The 20,140-nt window shown below is 42.3% G+C and overlaps 1 protein-coding gene across 8 annotated transcripts in view; it reads left to right on the plus strand.

Annotated features, from left to right (window-relative positions):
- BRIP1 (BRCA1 interacting protein C-terminal helicase 1) overlaps window positions 1-20,140 on the plus strand; it is a 354,698-nt gene that overhangs the window by 274,929 nt on the left and 59,629 nt on the right. Inside the window, exon 21 of one of the 8 annotated variants that reach the window (XM_033922785.1) lies at window positions 10,916-10,958. The exons of the other annotated variants lie outside the window; for them this stretch is intronic. Coding sequence (XP_033778676.1) covers window positions 10,916-10,943 — 28 coding nt within the window. The 3' untranslated portion in view covers window positions 10,944-10,958. Of the gene's footprint in view, window positions 1-10,915; window positions 10,959-20,140 lie in introns of those variants that run through there. 8 annotated transcript variants of the gene reach the window in all.

The following is a 20,140-nucleotide window of genomic DNA, read 5'->3' on the forward strand; positions in this document are numbered from 1 at the left end:
AGGAATTGGCCTCAGAGACCTGAATATCAGGCAGTGAGCTGCTAAATATGCTTGCAGGTCTAAGTCTCAATCATTGGCCCAACGCCTAGTCATTATTTATAATTTTTTTAAATCAATTTTTAATCATTTTAAAATTTTTAGATAAATACCTTTTTTGTCTTTAAACTTGCAAAGTTAAATGTTCAAAAATAGTGCCAAAACTTAAGAAAAGCATTTATCTTAATGGACGCCACTGAAAGACATCAGCACTGCTCGGTGAAACCCGACGGGGCCTCCGTTTCACCTCGATAGGCTTCGTCAGGGGATAATGATATTATAGCAGTACGGAGCATGGTACGGAGCAAGCGATGTTTCAAAATGGCCATTAAGCAGATTCAGAGGCATTATCCAGATAGTGCCTCTGAATACTCCAGTCAGTTCTTATCCAGAAAGCAAGTTCTGTTAACCCAGAGAAGTGCTTTTGAATATTATGGGGCAGGAGGTGGGGGGTTAGAGGGACGAGGCCTGTGTCTTGGTTCCATTGCCTAAAACATTTTTAAATATGTTAAATGTGACAAAATGTTCTGTTAGCATACTTTTCAAAAATTCTTGAAACGGAATATTTTCAGCTCCAAACAATTGTGAGGATCAAAAATGAATTCACTGGCTATGAGTGTAGCCCAGGCTTGCAGTCCTTGCTAGTCTTGTCATTTGCGTAGTCCGCATGTTTGTTAAATGGGAATAACTTCTAGGATGTGATGAGAGATGTAGTTTGCCTGGAGCTGGTTTGCCGAGCCCAGTACTGATTGCTTTGTTTTGTTATAAACCTTCACTTGCAAATACTTTAAGTGACAGTTTTGAGAGTTTCTACTGATTTCTCTCCATGATGAACACCAAGGAAGAACTCAGCATAAACAACACATATATGTAGAGGATTTTTGGGTCACTGCTGCAACTTTGGACAAGCCCATACTTTATAACTGCCAACCTAAAACTAGAATGCTAGGAGGAAAAACAAGTCATAGATGCACTTTGTCAAAACTGTTTCTTATGACTTGTAGAATGAGTTTTTTTGGAGATTAATAATCCAGCAGGTTTATTAACAAATCTACTTATGTTAGTCATAATCACTATGAGAGAAATACTGTTCCTTTAAGGGGGGAAAGGTATATGTGTGGAGGAATTAGCTCTGTGCAAAAATCTTACCAAAGTCAGTATAATCAGTTGTGAGCAAATGGGAAATCATTGCCATGATAGGCCACACATTGTCATTGTCAGTACTGAAATATCCTCTCAAAATATGCCCTTGAAATTTCTTGCTTGCCTGATGAAATTTGCTGAAGCATGGCCCTTTTACCCTGGGTCCCAGCATAACAAATACTAAGAGTCGGCTGACTTCTTAATACAGTAGATCTTGCACCTATTCATTTGATATCAATAAAAAAAATTAGCGGCAATGGATCCTCCTGCTGTGATCAGCCGAGCAGCTGCGGCAGGGGAACCCCCCCCCCCCCCCGAACTTGACCAGCAGGAGGTATACCCAATTCATCCCCCCGCCACCTCCGAACCCCCCCTCAAAGTCCTCAAACTCCTGCAGCTGGCCCCATTGATCCCTTGAACCCCTGAAACTCCCCAACACCCACTCGACATTCCCCAACATGACACCCAATACACCCCAACACCTGACATTCCCCAACACACACCCGACACTCCCTGACACTCAGCCGACATTCCCCAATATACTCTGACATTCTTTCATACCCCAACATCCCCCCTGACACTTCCTGAACATCCTCCTATACCTTTCGGAGATGGCCGGCAAGAGGGATGTCTACTCCCCCTGGCCAGCAAGCCTGCCTCTTCCAAAATGTCAGGTCTTCCTTTTTCTGGTGCATTCCGAGATGCACTGGGGAGGGGTATAAGGCCCCTTCCATAATATTCCGATTGGCCCTCCCTTCCTAAGGGGAGTGTCCAGAGTTCGGAGGATCAACAGGGCTGGCGGCAGGAGAGAGTGGGCATGGGCATACCTCCTGCCAATTGGATTGGGGAGTGTTGGGAGTGTCAGTCATTTGGGGGATTGGCAGCAGGAGGGAGTGGGCATCCCTATTGCCGCAGACAGTAGGGTAGGGGTTCGGGGGTGGCGACAGGCGGGAGTCGGCATCCTTCCTGCTGCTCAACTGATTGCAGCAGTAAGATTTCTCGAGGGCTAGGGGCTACTCTTTTGTGGTCATTGCCATGCTTCTTCAAAGCTAGAGACAGTCAATGGGGTCGGCCTACACAAAAGCCTGAAGTTACTTTCAGGCCTGGTGTGCCAGGTTCAAGTAGAACCTGTGGCCCCTTCGGTGGCGCATGTTCTGGACTTCCTCAGGAAAGGTCTGGCGTTTTCTTCTCTCCGTGTCCAGATTGCGGGCCTGTCATGTTTGGGTCCCTCTTCTCTCGGGTTCTCTGGCATCTCACCCGGACGTTCGCTTCTTGCGGGGAGGGGGAGAGGGGGGAGGCTGAGGCCTCCCTTGAGATTGCCTTGTCCTACATGGAATCTGAATCTGGTTCTCCACTATTTGGCTCGTCTGCCCTATGAACCCTCGGATGGGATTTCTCTGAAAGATCTTACCATCAAGACCATTTTCCTTATGAGAATTTGAATGTAGTTTCAGAAAACATTAAAGGCTGATGTTCTTCTGCTGTTGTCCCACTTTTATCAGACTACCACCTTTCTCTTTACAATTCATTAGAGAATGTTGGAATTTATATTAGACCCTGGACTTAGATTTGAAGCTCAGATTTCTCCAATAGTCAAGATGTGCTATTGAGGTCCTATTCATACTTGTCCATGCATTGATTGTCAGTAGACTAGATTACTATATAACTATGTACTTTATAACTGGCTTCTATGCCTTTGATTAAGAAGGCCACAGAGATTTGGGTCCTTTGAGCATATACATCCAGGGTGGGATTAAATTACTTTATATATATTTGAATCATTGAGAGGGTGGGGTGGGTGGGGGGGATAAAATTTTGTTCATGTATATTTGTAAGATGACTGTGCTTTTCTTGATTTATTATATGTTGTTATACTTGTATTTTGCACTAATATGTGAAAAATCAATAAAGAATTTTTTTTAAAAAAAGAAGGCCCCAGAGATTCAGAACACTGCACTAAGACTTATCCAGTGAGCCCAGAAGTTTGATCTTATCAGTCTGTTGTTTTTAGAAAGGCATAGGCTTCCAGTTGGATAGCAAATTGAAGTCAAGATTCTTAGTTTGACTTTAAATACTTTTGAGTATGGGTCTACCATAGAATTCTCAAGTTTGCTCACCCTCTATGTACCCACTCAAGTTCTACGAGGGCTGTTCAAAACGTATCAGACCTTTATTTTTCTTGCGTAAACAAAGCTAGGGAGGCATAGTTTGGTGCACATATGTAGGCGATCCTAATGCACATGCATGAATTTTTTCCTGCCTACAGAAGCTGTCAGTCACCGGCAGACCGCCGATGAGTGAGGAAGTGTAAGTGAGCGCTGTCCAATTTTCATTTTTGACAAAATGACAGAAAAAGTTGAACACTACTGCATTAAATTTTGTGTAAAGCTTGGCAATTCCCAAGTGGAAACGATCCGCAAGATTCAACAGGTCTTCGGGGACGAAGCAATGGGCACCACACAGATAAATGAGTGGTACAGCCGCTTCAGAGATGGCCGCACATCAATAGAGAGTGAAGCAAGTTCTGGTAGGCCCTCAACATCCAAAAATGAGATCATCATTGACCTAGTGAGGACCCTGGTGATACAGGATCGTCGAATCACCAAGGAATACTACCAAGAGGTTCCGCGTTGCCTTCGTAACGCTGTGAGATGTACCTTGTGGGCAGCGGGCAATTGGCAGCTCCATCACAATAACACACCTGCCCATTCTTCACATTTGATATGGAGTTTCCTGGCCAAACAACACACCTATGATTCCTCAGGCTCCCTACTCTTCTGACATGGCTCCGTGTGACTTCTGGCTTTTCCCCAAGCTGAAAATGCCCCTAAAAGGGACCAGATTTCAGTCAAGAGGAAGACATCATACAGAATGCGACGAACCAGTTGCGAGCAATCTCAAAAGAGGCGTTCCAGCGTTGCTTCCGACAGTGGCAGAACCATTGGAAGAAGTGTGTGGCAGCCCAAGGGGACTACTCTGAAGGAGATTAGTATAAGATTGTATCTGAATACGAGTATTTTTTATGATTAAAGGTCTGATACTTTTTGAACAGCCCTCATACATTCCCAAGCTGATAGATGCTTATTATTCCTCTTCCATCACAGGTGTTTCAAAACCATACATGTGAATTGTCTTATCTTGTCCTAGACCCTCTTATGAGTATTATGGAATGTTCTTCCTCAGTTTCTCAGGTTAGACACATCTCAAAAAATTTCACAGAAATTGAAGGTGCGCTCTACTTTGATGTTAAGCTCAGGCACAGGGGTTTGCTTAATTTCACTGCTTACATTTTCTGCTCAACTTTACTTTTACTTTTTGCTGCTTTACTGTATCTTGTAAATTTAATTTATCTTGTATCATTTTGACTCTTTACCATTGTAAACAGCTCTAATGTATGTATGAAGGGTGGTATAGCAAATGCAGAAAAAGAACATAGAAATATATACTCACATTCACAGTACCTGGGGGACTACCCAAACTAGACACAGGGTTGGCCTAACCACTAGGCAGCCTATTCAATTTTTTTTGTGGGGGGAACAACAATGCAGTCGAAGTGTCTACAAAAGACTAATTGCAGCTGGCACAATCCTTGAACTTCCACATACATTCAAGGCCTGCCGGATCTCATCTGCTTCAAAATGGGAAGTCTGGAGGGAGGCAGAGCGCGACAGGACTTGAGCATATGCAAGTCTTATTTGCATAAGCAAGTAAGACCTACATATCTCCTATATTTATTGTTTGTTTTCAGGGGGTTGGGGGTGTCCCCCAGCAAAATATCAGTGATGTTAGAAAGCTACCAGGCCTGAATTTGAATTTTACAAAGACAGAGCAGAATTCTTGTAAGACCTGAAATATGGTGGCAACTCCCTTCAGCCCTAACTATGGCTCCCTGATTTTCTTTCCCCTGTAAACACTCTCCACCTGCATAGTTGCTGCCAGTGTTGATGTCAGAGCATCTGTTTTGTTTACATTTGGTCTCAGCTCAGTTTGTGAGACTGAGAACAGCACAAGTGTTCAGGTATCATGCTGCTCGAACTGGAAGAAAATTTAACTTCTGTTCTGAAGGTGACACTGGCAGCAAAACTCTGGAAGATGATTAACAAACTGTAGACATGGCCAGTAAGAAGTGTAATGAGGGCAATTGCCCTGGGACCCCCATGCCTTAGTGTGACCAAAGCTGAATTAAGCACAGATTGCAGCAGACTTTGTTCCCCTCCCAAATTTCTGGTCTGGGCCCCAACCTGTGTTACACTAATCCTGACTGGAGGGAAAACCAGCTTGTAGGGAATGAGGCTGGATACAGGATGATAGAGGCTGACCACTAGAAGTGTGTGTGGTTTGAAATTGGCTGAGATGGGGCTTAGAGAGAGTATGTATTGGGGAAACAGCACATTCAGGATTGATTAAGGTAGAAAAGATTGTTGAGATGGAACGGTGGGGGGGGGGGGGGAGAAGCTGAGGGAATATAGAATAAAGAGAGTAAAATAGAGATTGGATAAGCAGGAGAAAGTGTGGGAAGAGAAAGCTCCATTTTAGTTACATGAGTAATCTTGAGCAGCCAGGTCAACCACATCAGAAGGGAATCTCTCTGGGCTGACTGTGTGATTTGACGAGGGTCCCTTCTTAACTATGGTGCCAGATTCTGTCCGCTCTCACATTGAAGATTTTTTTTTTTGCTTGTAAATTAATGAGCATCATGAACAGAAAGTTTTAGGTTGTTCCACCATACTACAAATCCTATAAGACTAATTAAGTATTATATTGTGGAATAAAGAAAACCCCACTATTGTGGAGCAAATGTTTGAACAGTGTAATTCCAGAACTGCAGATGTAGGCAAGAGAAGAGATCCTTTTTTCTAGGAATAAAAGATCAAATTGAAATCTCTCCGCAAAGTCTAAAAAAATAAATTATTTCCTCTATCAAGTTTACTACACATTTCTTAAAAACTGTATTCAAAAGTTATTTAATAAATTATATTTTCATCTCCTGGGGATTTTTAAAACCATATTTTAACACCTCATTGCCACATCCTGTAAGAAAAGACACATGAGTAAATACATATAATCCATTTGCATCCTCGTATGTGAGAGCCTCTTAGCTTATTGATTCCAAATTTAAATAAAGTTTGCTTTCAATTTCTCTTTACATGATTATTGTGTGCTTAAGTGCTGGAAAAAAAGGTAATTGCTAGTAATTGGATCCCTGTGCATTAGAACTTTGTATGCCATTCATTTAGAAGGGATTATGGTAGATATGAGCTCCCAGAGCAGAAGGTGGTACACAATATAAGAGCAAATATAATTATTGATTGGATGGACAATAGGGGGTTTAAGTGTGTCTGTTGAAAATGAGAATTGGTTATTCATACACTATCATGGGAGGGGCAAATTGTTTTGTAAAGAGTGGCCTAGTTGAAACACAGAGCAAAACCAGCGATCAAATGCCACACCAGCCTAGGGATTAGAACAATTGTTTACTTTCAACAGTCTTTATGTTGGGGTGGGGGTGGAGTAGAATGAATGGCATGTTTGAGGCTAGAGAGGTAAATGTGTGTACAAGGAGCAAAAAAAAAAAAAAAAAGAGAGAAGAGTCTTACCTTGCTAATATCTTTTCTAGTAGATAGATATGTCATTCTGTACAGTAGGGTATTTTCTCCATGCTCATGAGCCATGCAGAAGGAATCCACTCCAGGTTTTCAACTCCTCCTCCTCCTGCCAAGGGCTCTGCTGCTCCCTGCAGTTTGTACCAAAGTAGGCAATAGCCCTAGATACACATAAGAAGGAGAGGTACGGGGAGACTCTCCGAAATACAGTGCTGTTCTGCTCTGAAAGTATAGCAAACATGTTAAATATTGCAATGGAACAATCCAAACTTCAGAATAACCATACAAATCAGAAACATTTATGGAATTCAAACATCCCCCAAAATGCTATAGCAATACATTATTCTGCATACCCTTGAGGGCTGACTTACATAAAATCTCAGTTTTGACTTGAACCATCTGGTTGAGAGAATAGGCAGGCAGAGAAATAACTTATAGGGTAGGGCTCCAGAATAACACACCTATCTACTAGAAAAGATATTAGCAAGGTAAGAACCTAATCTATTTCTAGTGCAATAGATGTACAAAAGCAGTCCCAGAAACATAGGGCGTGTTCTCTACACCTGCTCGTAACACTGAGGACCAAAATACGGTGTCCACCCATGCTATCACGTCCACTCTATAAAACTTGGAAAACGTATGCTTTGTGGACCAGGTCTCCATGGCCGAAATAGCCCGAACTTCTGCCGATGAAGAAACCATACTTCTTGTCGAATGCGCTTCCAAGGAGACCAGCAATTGCTGATGAGACAGCCATGTGAATCCATCTTGAAATGGTAGCAAGGGAAGCTGGTCTACTGTGTCTAGCCTGACTGGAGTGCACAAACAGATGGTCAGACAGTCGGAACTCATTAGAGACTTCTAGATAACATAGGAAGACTCTCCTTGCATCCAATTTTTGCAGTCTGATCCTTTTTCTTTGACCTTCTGGTCTGGGAAGCTGGTAATCTTACTTCTTGATTGATGTGAAATGCCAAAATGACCTTCGACCGTGCATAACTCTCACCTTGGTGATCTTGAGGAAAGGCTCCCTGCATGACAACACCTGCAGCTTCAAGACTCTTCTCGCTGCTGTAATATCCACGAGGAAAATGATCTTAATGGTTAAGGTCCGTCACAAACGCCTTTTGAATAGGCTTGTATGGAGCCTGACTGAGGCTGAGCAGAATCAAGTTAATATTGCACGATAGAAATGTCAGAGTCTTAGCGCCCCTTTTAGTAATCTGGCTATATCTGGATGAGAAGCTAGGAGAGATTTCTGTTCTTGGGCTCTGAACACGAGTGGCCCACCACTTCGTAAAGCTAGTACCACTGAGACTGGAGCTCTAAACAGAACCACTTTTTCTGTTGTGCACCAGTGTTGAAAAGTCTCCCATGCCTTGGTGAAAACAAAGATCATCGCAGGCTTCTTGGCTCTAAGAACAGTAGGAATGACTAACACTGAGTATTCTTTGTGCTCTATTACCTTCGCTCACAGCCATGCCTTAAGACCAAAGCGATCTGGATCATCTATGACCACTGGTCTCTGGGAAAATAGATTGGGTTGATCCTGCAGTCAGAGACTTTTGTCCCTATGAAGATGCTCTAGGTCCGCATGCCATGGCCGAGGACTACTCTTCCTGGGTGGTTTGCTATTCTGTGGAGAATCTGTCCTATCATGAGCCATGGAGGAAACACATACAAGAGCTTTCTCTTTGGTCACATCTGGACTAGAGCATCTAGGCCTTCACTTCTGGCCTCAGATCTTGAACTGAAGAAATGGTCCACCTTGTTCCTTGCCATAGCCCTCAGATTGAAAGTTGGCCAACTTCATCAAAGAATGATGGACTGGAATGCTCCTGCAGATAATGCCCATTCTACTGGGTCTAAAGTCTGCCTGCTGAGTTAATTGGCCTGGACATTGTCCATTCTTGCTACATGCACCGAGGAGATCACCTTTAGGTGTGTACTCTTGGTGCCTCCTTGGCAATTGACATATGCACCACTGTAGCATTAATCTTCTCCAGCTTCTGCAATGCCAATCAAATGGCCCGAAGCTCCAGTCTGTTGATGGACCACTTTCTCTGGAAGGCCGACCACTTCCCTTTGACTGGGCAACCATTGCAGTGGCCTCCCTAATTGAATAGTCTGTCCACCAACTCATACAGCTGCGGGAATCTGAAGACCACAGGAGTATCATTTGAAGGGTGTCGGATTGTGGGGACCACTGCAGTGGTGTAGCAAGGGTGAGTGGTACCCCTTCCCTTCCCCCAAACCTTTTTAGTTTTCCAGGCACCTGCAACAGCACAAACTTGCTGCCTGCATCGTGTCAGCTATCCCTCTGATGTCACTTCCTAGGTGTGGGGCCCGGAAGTGACGTCAGAGAGAGACAACATCGTATGTGCTTTGATATTACAATAAATTTATGCATGAGCACTTATGCAAAGTCAATGGCTAGTGTAATGCTTGCACCTAACCTGCCTGTGCCTTCCCAGGTCTATGCTCCTTTCAGTTGTATGCGATACATTTGCGCTCACAATTTATAGAATATAAACTTATGACTGTTACATGTATGTCTGTTAATTAATGACAATTAGCGCCAAACAAGACAAATAGGCAATAATTGGTTGTTAACTCCAATTAGAAACTAATTATTAAATTAAGTTTACTACAACTAACATTTCTTTTTTAAAAAAAATCTTTATTCATTTTCAAGACTAATACAAAATGCCATGAAGTATACAAACATTAATAATCAACATAAGCACTTAAAATCTATAAATAACATTACAGAAGAAAAATATCCCTTCCCATTTCTTCCAACAATTCAATCAAGAAATAAACCAAAAAGATATCCCCCCACCCACCCCGTCCTGGATATATATAAAAATCAACAGTAAATTAAATAAAAACAATTATGTTGAATTAACAAAGGATGTTAACAGCCCCTATACCAATTTAAATACTTTGCTATTTCTATAACTTGTGCCTGCAACTTTGCATGTAAAGCATAAATGGGTGTTTAGATTTATAGAACTGGAAATTAGTTACTCTTCCTGCAGTAAACTCCAGATCATGTTTCTTGAAAGAATAAAGGAAATCTTGTTTAAAACACTGTTTATTCTTTTTTTAATTGATAGCAGTTAAAAAAAAAATTCTGGGCCTGATTCTACAAACAGAACCAGACTAGAGCACACCTAGGCACAGCTAGGTGGAATTTTATAAGTGGTGCCTAGTGGTTGATTGACGATTGTGCCGAGCAGCACCTACACTATAGGCACTGATAGGTGCCATTTGTAGAATCAGGCTTCCTTTGCTCTCTGACCCCTCCCAGCTGCCTTCTTTAGTTTCTGGACAGTAAAACTGTAATGTAAGAAATAGGAATAGCTTTTAGTTTTATAAAGCAATTTTCCATGCAGTACATTTATCACTGAAGCTGGTCAGTATGTACCCTCCTTATTAAAAAATAGGATTAATTCTGCTGTTTTTCTCCCACATCCATTTGGCAACAAAACAAAGTGAATATCTGAATGTCAAAGGAGTGATGTATATTTAAAATAAAACTATACTAACTGTCTTAATAAATTCAGGAGGTATGACACAGGGGAATAGCTCATAGTCACTGAAGCAAAGCTCCTTCTGTCCTGAAAGGCAAGTGGCTTCATTGGTTGAGTAAGCAAATAATGTCAGAACACAGGATATAAATGGGTAAAGATATCTGAACCTAATCTATAAATAAACATAGTCCTAAATTGTGATCACAATTGAAATATGCCAATTTAAAGATCTGGTAAGGTGCTATATTCCCCCACTACCACCGACTTAAGTAAGTGACGCCTTTATTAAAGTGTAAGTTTTTGCACTTACTGTGCTTTAGTCGCAAAAATTAATGTGCAGATACTACTACTACTTATCACTTATATAGCGCTGAAAGGCATACACAGCACTGTACATTTTGACATTTATAGATGGTCCCTGCTCGGAAGAGCTTACAATCTAACTTGAACAGACATACATGACATATACAGAATCGATCGTTCTTAATTGTCTTAATCTGAAGAAAAATTTCTTAACTAAGGAATTAATCTGGTCAACAAAAGTAAGGTTTGAATCTATAATAATGCCCAACACTTTTCATGTTTTTCTATTTTCAGAGAAAACCTGCAGTTAGCATCCCTCTAGAGCAGTGGTCTCAAACTCAAAGCCTTTGCAGGGCCACATTTTGGATTTGTAGGTACTTGGAGGGCCGCAGAAAAAATAGTTAATGTCTTATTAAAGAAATAACAATTTTGCATGAGGTAAAACTCTTTATAGTTTATAAATCTTTCCTTTTGGCTAAGTCTTAATAATAATATTTTATTTTATAGCTAAAGAGACATGATCAAGAAACTGTTTTATTTTACTTTTGTGATTATGATAAACATACCGAGGGCCTCAAAATAGTCCCCTAGATTTTCCATTGACCTTCAATTAGGTGGCTAGTATTTGGAGGAAAGATTTTTCAAAAGCATGTCCAATTCCTGCCACAAATTTACCTCCCTCATGATTCCAATCATTAAAGTTAATGTTAGTTGCCATTGACTCATGTTTGAGTCCTAGCAACTTGATGCTCATCAAGTTTTCCTGGCAGAATACAGAAGTAGATTGCCGGGCCTTTCTTCTGCGCAATATAAATTTGATGTCACCGTTGTCACATCAAATGCAATCCTCCGCCTCCAACTTCCCAGATGGGTGGTACATCATTAGTATGACATCACTGAAACCTGCCTACCTTGGGAGGCCCTGCTCGTAGTGAAGCTACTGATGGCATAGCTTTCAGCTAGCTGCTCAGATGCATGCAAGCCCCAGTGGCACAACAAGCCCATGTACCGTAAACAGGGATCATTAAAGTACTATTATAAATGCTATTTTAAATTGAGCAGTGGAAGCCATGATCTGTCAGCCATGATAGTGCAATAACTGTTAAGGTTGTGCCCATCATGACTCCTGTAGTTACCCTATGGGAAAGTTATTTACCATAAGTTTTGATCAGGGCTGTGGAACTGATGTCAGATGCAATTTTAGATGGAGTCAGTAAAAATATGCAGATTGACTCCAACTTCAAAATAAAAAAAAAACATTGTAATAGATATATCTTTGTCCTTTATGGTCTTTATAGTCTGTTTTGTACAAAGCGGATTACAAAGACATATTAAAATATACATACAAATAATCCTATAAACAAAGCATGAATACAATATAAAAAATACTACATTTTACTGTAAAATAATATCATTATACTATCCCCATCAGTTAGCCTTTAGTAAAAACACTTTACCATACCATATTGCATGAAATAATTAAAATTGCCCCTTTTTTTGTCTTCTTTCTTTAGCGCTCATATTTCATTTGACAAAACAAATGCTCTTTTAGTAAGTGCTTAAACATACTTAGACTTGCTTGCTGTCGTATATAACCTAGAAGTTTATTCCATTCCACTGGACCTACACATAAAAAGACTCCAGCTCTCATAGTCTGTAGTTTCACATCTTTTCTTGTTGGTATAACTAAATTGCCATTACCAGCAGAACATAACTTTGGAAGAGAAACCTGAAGTGAAATTGCCTTTGACAGGTATTGTGAAGCCAACTTGTGAATCTCTTAATAGGTTAGCATCAACAATTTGTATCTAACTTTGTACCCCATCTAACTTTGTACCCCATCTTGAGCCAGTACAACTTAAACAGTGCGTGAATGATAGAATTTTGCATGACCTAACAGCACAATATTGCAATAGTCAAGGCTTGATAACACTACCGTTTGGAGAACAGATTTATTATCGCTCCAAGAGAGATAGTGATAAAGACTACTTACAAGTCTCAAAGTAAATTTTCTTTGAGAGTCAATAACAACTCCTAAATAGCGAATCTTGGAAGAGAATTGCAGAACAGAATCCAGTATTTGCACATGGGCCGATAATATCTCATTTGTATTCTTTGATAAAAGCATCACCTTTGTCTTTTCAGTGTTGAGCATCAATCTACTAGCATCTATCCACTCCTTGGTCTTTAACATAATCTCACTTAACTGCCCATTCGATGATACCATTGAACTTTTTATTGGGAAGAAAAACTGTATATCGTCAGCATACACTCTATACGAGACATCAAGATCACTCAACAGCTTACATAGTGGTCAAAGATAGATGTTAAACAGGACCGCCAACAAGGCACTTCTGGCACTCCAGTTCTCAAGGTCCTTTGAGCTGATACTTTCTCATGTACTTTTAACTTCTTGTTTCCAACCACTTAGAAACGATTTAAACCATGCAAAGACTACCCCACCTACTCTGCAGGCCCTCAGTCTGCTAAGCAAGATACCGTGATCTGAGGTATAAAATGCAGTTGGTATATCAAGAAATACCGTTTTGCTGTTTTTAAATTTGTATATACACCGCCTAGACTGGTAAATAGGCAGTATATCAAAATAAAATTAAACTTGAAGAAACACTGTCAAAAATTGCTTCCCCTGAGTCTAAAGTACAAGTAAATAATAAGTTATACAGTATTTACCAGTACTATAGATCCAGAACAAAATATTTAAAGCCTAATATTAATAAGAGTTGGAGCTGGAGCTGAAAGTGTGTTATACCGACTCCTCAGCCCTGGTTACAATTATTCATACAAGTTACACAAGTGGAGGTGTGGCATGTGCCTGTGCTGAATGCACAAGTGACAACGGACAATAAGTGCCATGCACTAACTGCTGTGTACATTCCATTTTCATTCTCCACCTATAACCCACCCAGTTTCCAACCCCTAGCACAATGTGCAGTTAATGTGAATTTGCACATGCTTACTGTCATACCATTGCAGTAACAGGGCATGCTAATTCATATAATACATTAGCTGCTTAACATTCCTTAGTAACAGGCCCCTAAATGTACAGTACTTATTTACCTCTAATGGCATGCCATAAATAAATATTAGTAGTAAGTGAGAAATTTGTTATTGCCACATAAAGGTTTTTTTATTTTTTTATTGTCCTGTTAAATCATCAGACATTTTCTAAAATAGACGGGGTCCATGTGATAGCATGAGCAGAGTGTGGAATCTTCAAAGATGTATCCAAGTCATGGTGTAAAATTAAATCAAAAGTCTTTATGGTATTTTCTAAACAAATATAGACAGAAGTCTGTTCTTTTCACAGGCATGGAAACTCAGGATTAAATATAAATCATCTTTCAGTTCAATGCCAACCATCAGAAAGGACTGGCTTCTGCCATGCTTCAGAAAGTTAAGGGTTTACAGGTGTATTGGGCTGTATTGAACGCTGTTCAAGCAGTGTGGTCATACAGAATGCAAGGGAGGCAGGGGTGCCAAAATTGCTTCCTGTCCATTGTCTCCTCTGATTGGCCAAGGTTTGGTGGTGGGACTGGACACCAAGCCTAACTCCTGCCAGGCTACAAATGTCCCAGTGATACAAAATCTTCCTATTTTGGCCAGCCTTCTGCTCCTTCATACATAAGTCAAGGAAGTGTATTCTAGAGCAGCGTTTTTCAACCTTTTTATACCTATGGACCGGCAGAAATAAAAGAATTATTCTGTGGACCGGCATCGGTCCGTGGACTGGTGGTTGAGGAACACTGGGCTAAGTTAAGGGCCAGACCCCGCCCATTTCTACACAATCTTCACCCCCCAGACCCCGCCCCCATAATAGTACTAATTGCACCTTGCACGTCCGTGCTTCATCTGGAAGCCTTCCCTCTGACTTTGCAACGTCAGAGAGAAGGCTTCCGGTTTAGGCGCAGGATTTGATTTGATTTCTTATATACCGCTATACCGTGAGGTTCAAAGCGGTTTACAATGAAGATAGATTAAAGATACATTAAAATAAATAAAAATGGTACTTTGGATTTCCCTAGCCCATGGCTTTGTGCACTGAATCAGTTAGGAAGAGGGAGCTGGCTCGAAGATAACGCCACATCGATCGCACCGTGGACCGGTGGTTGAAGAACACTGTGTTGGGCCTGATGCACGTGCTGGCCCTGTGGACCTGCACTGGTCCATGGACCAGTGGTTGAAGAACACTGTTCTAGAGAACTGTTTCTTCTCTGCTCTGGATTTTTAATCTCCCTTTGCCAAACCATACCCTCCCTGATGAGTACTCTACAGCTAGGCCTCTTAAGGTGACTCTTTTTAAGGGAGTGTGACTGGCAGTTTCCCATATGCTCCATCATACTCCAATATTTAAAGGATTTATGCTTCTGACTTTGAGAGTTATGCTCTTAAATTGGCCTCTTTCAAAATTTACTAGGGCTGAGTGCATAATCTTATACTCAAAATTTCACTAAATAGGTTTAGGAGCTTAAAAAATGGGTAAGAACTGGTGGATTTAAGGCGGGGGAAAGAAGTTAGGAGCTTACCACTGATTTTCAGCTGAGCTCCTAAATTTGTTCCCTTCTTTCAGGCATCATTTTTGGCAAATGAATTTCAGGCCTAAATTTAGGAATTTAAATTTGTTTATAAATCAATATGAATTTCCAGCTGAAAACACAGACTGCTACGTTTGCCTGAAAGAAGGGAACAAATTTAGGAGCTCAGCTTTTTTTTGAATAGTGGGCCATTGCTTCTTTGCATTACAAACTGCTAGAGTAGCTATTCTAAAAATGATTGCAGAATACAGTTTATAAATGGCCATTAGTCTGTATTCTTGATGTTTTCTATGTATATTTCCCAATGGTCTCACAAGCCACATAAAATTCAATGGCAGGTCACAGGTTGCTCACCTTTGTTTTAAACTATTAGAAGTGAGCTAAGGTTTAGAAAGACATATTTTCTAATTTTGACTATCTCTTCGGTTATTATCTAAGTATTCTTATTGAAAACATTTCTTCTTAATTGCCCAACAATGATTTAAAAAAAAAAACAAAACATATTTAGGGGTCCATTTATTAACAGTATGCTTTAACACTATAATAGTGCAACATAACATAGTAACATAGTAGATGACGGCAGATAAAGACCCGAATGGTCCATCCAGTCTGCCCAATCTGATTCAATTTAAATTATTTATTTTTCTTCTTAGCTATTTCTGGGCGAGAATCCAAAGCTTTACCCGGTACTGTGCTTGGGTTCCAACTGCCGAAATCTCTGTTAAGACTTACTCCAGCCCATCTACACCCTCCCAGCCATTGAAGCCCTCCCCTGCCCATCCTCCTCCAAACGGCCATGCACAGACACAGACCGTACAAGTCTGCCCAGTAACTGGCCTAGTTCAATCTTTAATATTATTTTCTGATTCTAAATCTTCTGTGTTCATCCCACGCTTCTCTGAACTCAGTCACAGTTTTACTCTCCACCACCTCTCTCAGGAGCGCATTCCAGGCATCCACCACCCTCTCCGTAAAGTAGAATTTCCTAACATTGCCCCTGAATCTACCACCTCTCAACCTCAAATTATGTCCTCTGGTTTTACCATTTTCCTTTCTCTGGAAAAGATTTTGTTCTACGTTAATACCCTTTAAGTATTTGAACGTCTGAATCATATCTCCCCTGTCTCTCCTTTCCTCTAGGGTATACATATTCAGGGCTTCCAGTCTCTCCTCATACGTCTTCTGGCGCAAGCCTCCTATCATTTTCGTCGCCCTCCACTGGACCGCCTCAAGTCTTCTTACGTCTTTCGCCAGATACGGACTCCAAAACTGAACACAATACTCCAAGTGGGGCCTCACCAATGACCTGTACAGGGGCATCAACACCTTCTTCCTTCTACTGACTATGCCTCTCTTTATACAGCCCAGAATCCTTCTGGCAGCAGCCACTGCCTTGTCACACTGTTTTTTTCGCCTTTAGATCTTCGGACACTATCACCCCAAGGTCCCTCTCCCCGTCAGTGCATATCAGCTTCTCTCCTCCCAGCATATACGGTTCCTTCCTATTATTAATCCCCAAATGCATTACTCTGCATTTCTTTGCATTGAATTTTAGTTGCCAGGCATTAGACCATTCCTCTAACTTTTGCAGATCCTTTTTCATATTTTCCACTCCCTCTTCGGAGTCTACTCTGTTACAAATCTTGGTATCATCTGCAAAAAGGTACACTTTTCCTTCTAACCCTTCAGCAATGTCACTTACATACATATTGAACAGGATTGGCCCCAGCACCGAACCCTGAGGGACTCCACTAGTCACCTTTCCTTCCTTCGAGCGACTTCCATTAACCACCACCCTCTGGCGTCTGTCCGACAGCCAGTTTCTGACCCAGTTCACCACTTTGGGTCTTAACTTCAGCCCTTCAAGTTTGTTCAACAGCCTCTTATGAGGAACTGTATCAAAGGCTTTGCTGAAATCCAAGTAAATTACATCAAGCATATGTCCTCGATCCAGCTCTCTGGTCACCCAATCAAAAAATTCAATCAGGTTCGTTTGGCACGATTTACCTTTTGTAAAGCCATGTTGCCTCGGATCCTGTAACCCATTAGATTCAAGGAAATACACTATCCTTTCTTTCAGCAACACTTCCATTATTTTTCCAACAACTGAAGTGAGGCTCACCGGCCTGTAGTTTCCTGCTTCATCCCTGTGACCACTTTTATGAATAGGGACCACATCCGCTCTCCTCCAATCCCCAGGAATCACTCCCGTCTCCAGAGATTTGTTGAACAAGTCTTTAATAGGACTCGCCAGAACCTCTCTGAGCTCCCTTAGTATCCTGGGATGGATCCCGTCTGGTCCCATCGCTTTGTCCACCTTCAGTTTTTCAAGTTGCTCATAAACACCCTCCTCTGTGAACGGCGCAGAATCTACTCCATTTTCTCGTGTAACTTTGCCAGACAATCTCGGTCCTTCTCCAGGATTTTCTTCTGTGAACACAGAACAGAAGTATTTGTTTAGCACATTTGCTTTCTCCTCATCACTCTCCACATATTTGTTCCCAGCATCTTTCAGCCTAGCAATTCCATTTTTTATCTTCCTCCTTTCACTAATATATCTGAAAAAATTTTTATCTCCCTTTTTTACATTTTTAGCCATTTGTTCTTCCGCCTGTGCCTTCGCCAAACGTATCTCTCTCTTGGCTTCTTTCAGTTTCACCCTGTAGTCCTTTCTGAAATATGTACCTCAGGGTGCATTTTAGTCCTATGGGCTCTGGGAGAGGTAAAGTATGGAATTTGTATTAGCATGCATTCTTATAACTGGTTGTTTTAAATCTTTTACATTATTGAAAAAAAATGAAAGCACTGACATTACAATTAGATCTTTAGGAACAAGTCAGTAGGAAAATGGTTGGGTTAGGAGGTGACAGAGGTTAAAGAGGTGTACAATCCATCTTACTGGTGGCTCTCTCTGGTAACAGTGATTTATGGTTTCTAAAAATATTTTGCATAGTTTGTGGTGACGAGCAAACCATTAGCAACTGTGACAAGTGCGTTTGCAGTGTTATTAGAAGCAAGTACGAGATTTATGCTGACAGGTTGAATAGATTGCATGGTCTTGAAAAGCTGGCACAAAGAGAAAGTAGCTGGCATCATTTTTCATCGGAAACAATTTCAATGAGGATAATAGCTGTAAACTTAATATATTTGTTCATGCTTAGTTTCTCTGTTTGTTCATCTTGTGGTGGTATTTAATATACATTGAGGATAGTAAAATGCCAGCTCACAGAAAATCCATTGCAATGTGCCAAAGTTCATTTTAAAAGTGTCACAACATAATACTGTTTGCATGCACACAGTAATTAAGGAAATTAGAAAATGGAATATATAAACAAAATTTGTTTATATATGTTTCAGGGATATAATTTGTATCCTGGACCTTTGGCTGGCAGGCGTCCCCACACCTCACCAGTGGAAGTACTTCTCCACTCGCAACGCTTGCTGCCATTGCACTAGGCCTCCTCCCACCATGCATGTTGAGTTTTTGCAAAACTGAGCTTGCTCTGGGGTTGGGGTTCTCCTACACCTGCTAGGTTTCATGTAAACTGAACATGTGCTGAGGGAAAAAGACCTGGCATGGAGGTGGCAGTGGTCACAGGTGGAAGGAGCACTTCTACTTAAATATGGGGGGGGGGAGGGGGGAGGGACAAAGACCAGAGGCAAGGCAAAATAATTTTTTGTTTTCCCCCCACTATGTTATGCTTTGGCACCCCCAAAATTTTAAGGTCTGGCTGTGTGTCTGAAGTGTGTGTGTGTGTATGTATATACATATATATGTGTATATATATGTATTATATATGAAAAAAATATATATATATATGTATTATATATGTGGGTATATGTGTATTATATATGTATTATGTATTATATATGTATATATATATATACACACACACACATATATATTATATATACACCGTATTTTCACGGATATAACGCGCGCGTTATACGCGTTTTTACCTACCGCGCATACCCCTCGCGCGTTATATGCCTGAGCGCGGTATACAAAAGTTTTTAAACATAGTTCCCACCCCGCCCGACACCCGATTCACCCCCCCAGCAGGACCGCTCGCACCCCCACCCCGAACGACCGCTCGCACGCGCTCGCACCCGCATCCACGATCGGAGCAAGAGGGAGCCCAAGCCCTCTTGCCCGGCCGACTCCCCGACGTCCGATACATCCCCCCCCGGCAGGACCACTCGCACCCCCACCCCGAAGGACCGCCGACTTCCCGACAATATCGGGCCAGAAGGGAGCCCAAACCCTCCTGGCCACGGCGACCCCCTAACCCCACCCCGCACTACATTACGGGCAGGAGGGATCCCAGGCCCTCCTGCCCTCGACGCAAACCCCCCTCCCCCCCCAACGACCGCCCCCCCCAAGAACCTCCGACCGCCCCCCCAGCCGACCCGCGACCCCCCTGGCCGACCCCCACGACCCTCCCACCCCCCTTCCCCATACCTTTGGTAGTTGGCCGGACAGACGGGAGCCAAACCCGCCTGTCCGGCAGGCAGCCAACGAAGGAATGAGGCCGGATTGGCCCATCCGTCCTAAAGCTCCGCCTACTGGTGGGGCCTAAGGCGCGTGGGCCAATCAGAATAGGCCCTGGAGCCTTAGGTCCCACCTGGGGGCGCGGCCTGAGACACATGGTCGGGTTGGGCCCATGTGCCTCAGGCCGCGCCCCCAGGTGGGACCTAAGGCTCCAGGGCCTATTCTGATTGGCCCACGCGCCTTAGGCCCCACCAGTAGGCGGAGCTTTAGGACGGATGGGCCAATCTGGCCTCATTCCTTCGTTGGCTGCCTGCCGGACAGGCGGGGTTGGCTCCCGTCTGTCCGGCCAACTACCAAAGGTACGGGGAAGGGGGGTGGGAGGGTCGTGGGGGTCGGCCAGGGGGTCGCGGGTCAGCTGGGGGGGGCGGTCGGAGGTTCTTGGGGGGGGGCGGTCGTTGGGGGGGAGGGGGGTTT

Source organism: Geotrypetes seraphini, chromosome 15 (genome assembly GCF_902459505.1).
Source record: "Geotrypetes seraphini chromosome 15, aGeoSer1.1, whole genome shotgun sequence".
NCBI classification, from domain to species: Eukaryota; Metazoa; Chordata; class Amphibia; order Gymnophiona; family Dermophiidae; genus Geotrypetes; species Geotrypetes seraphini.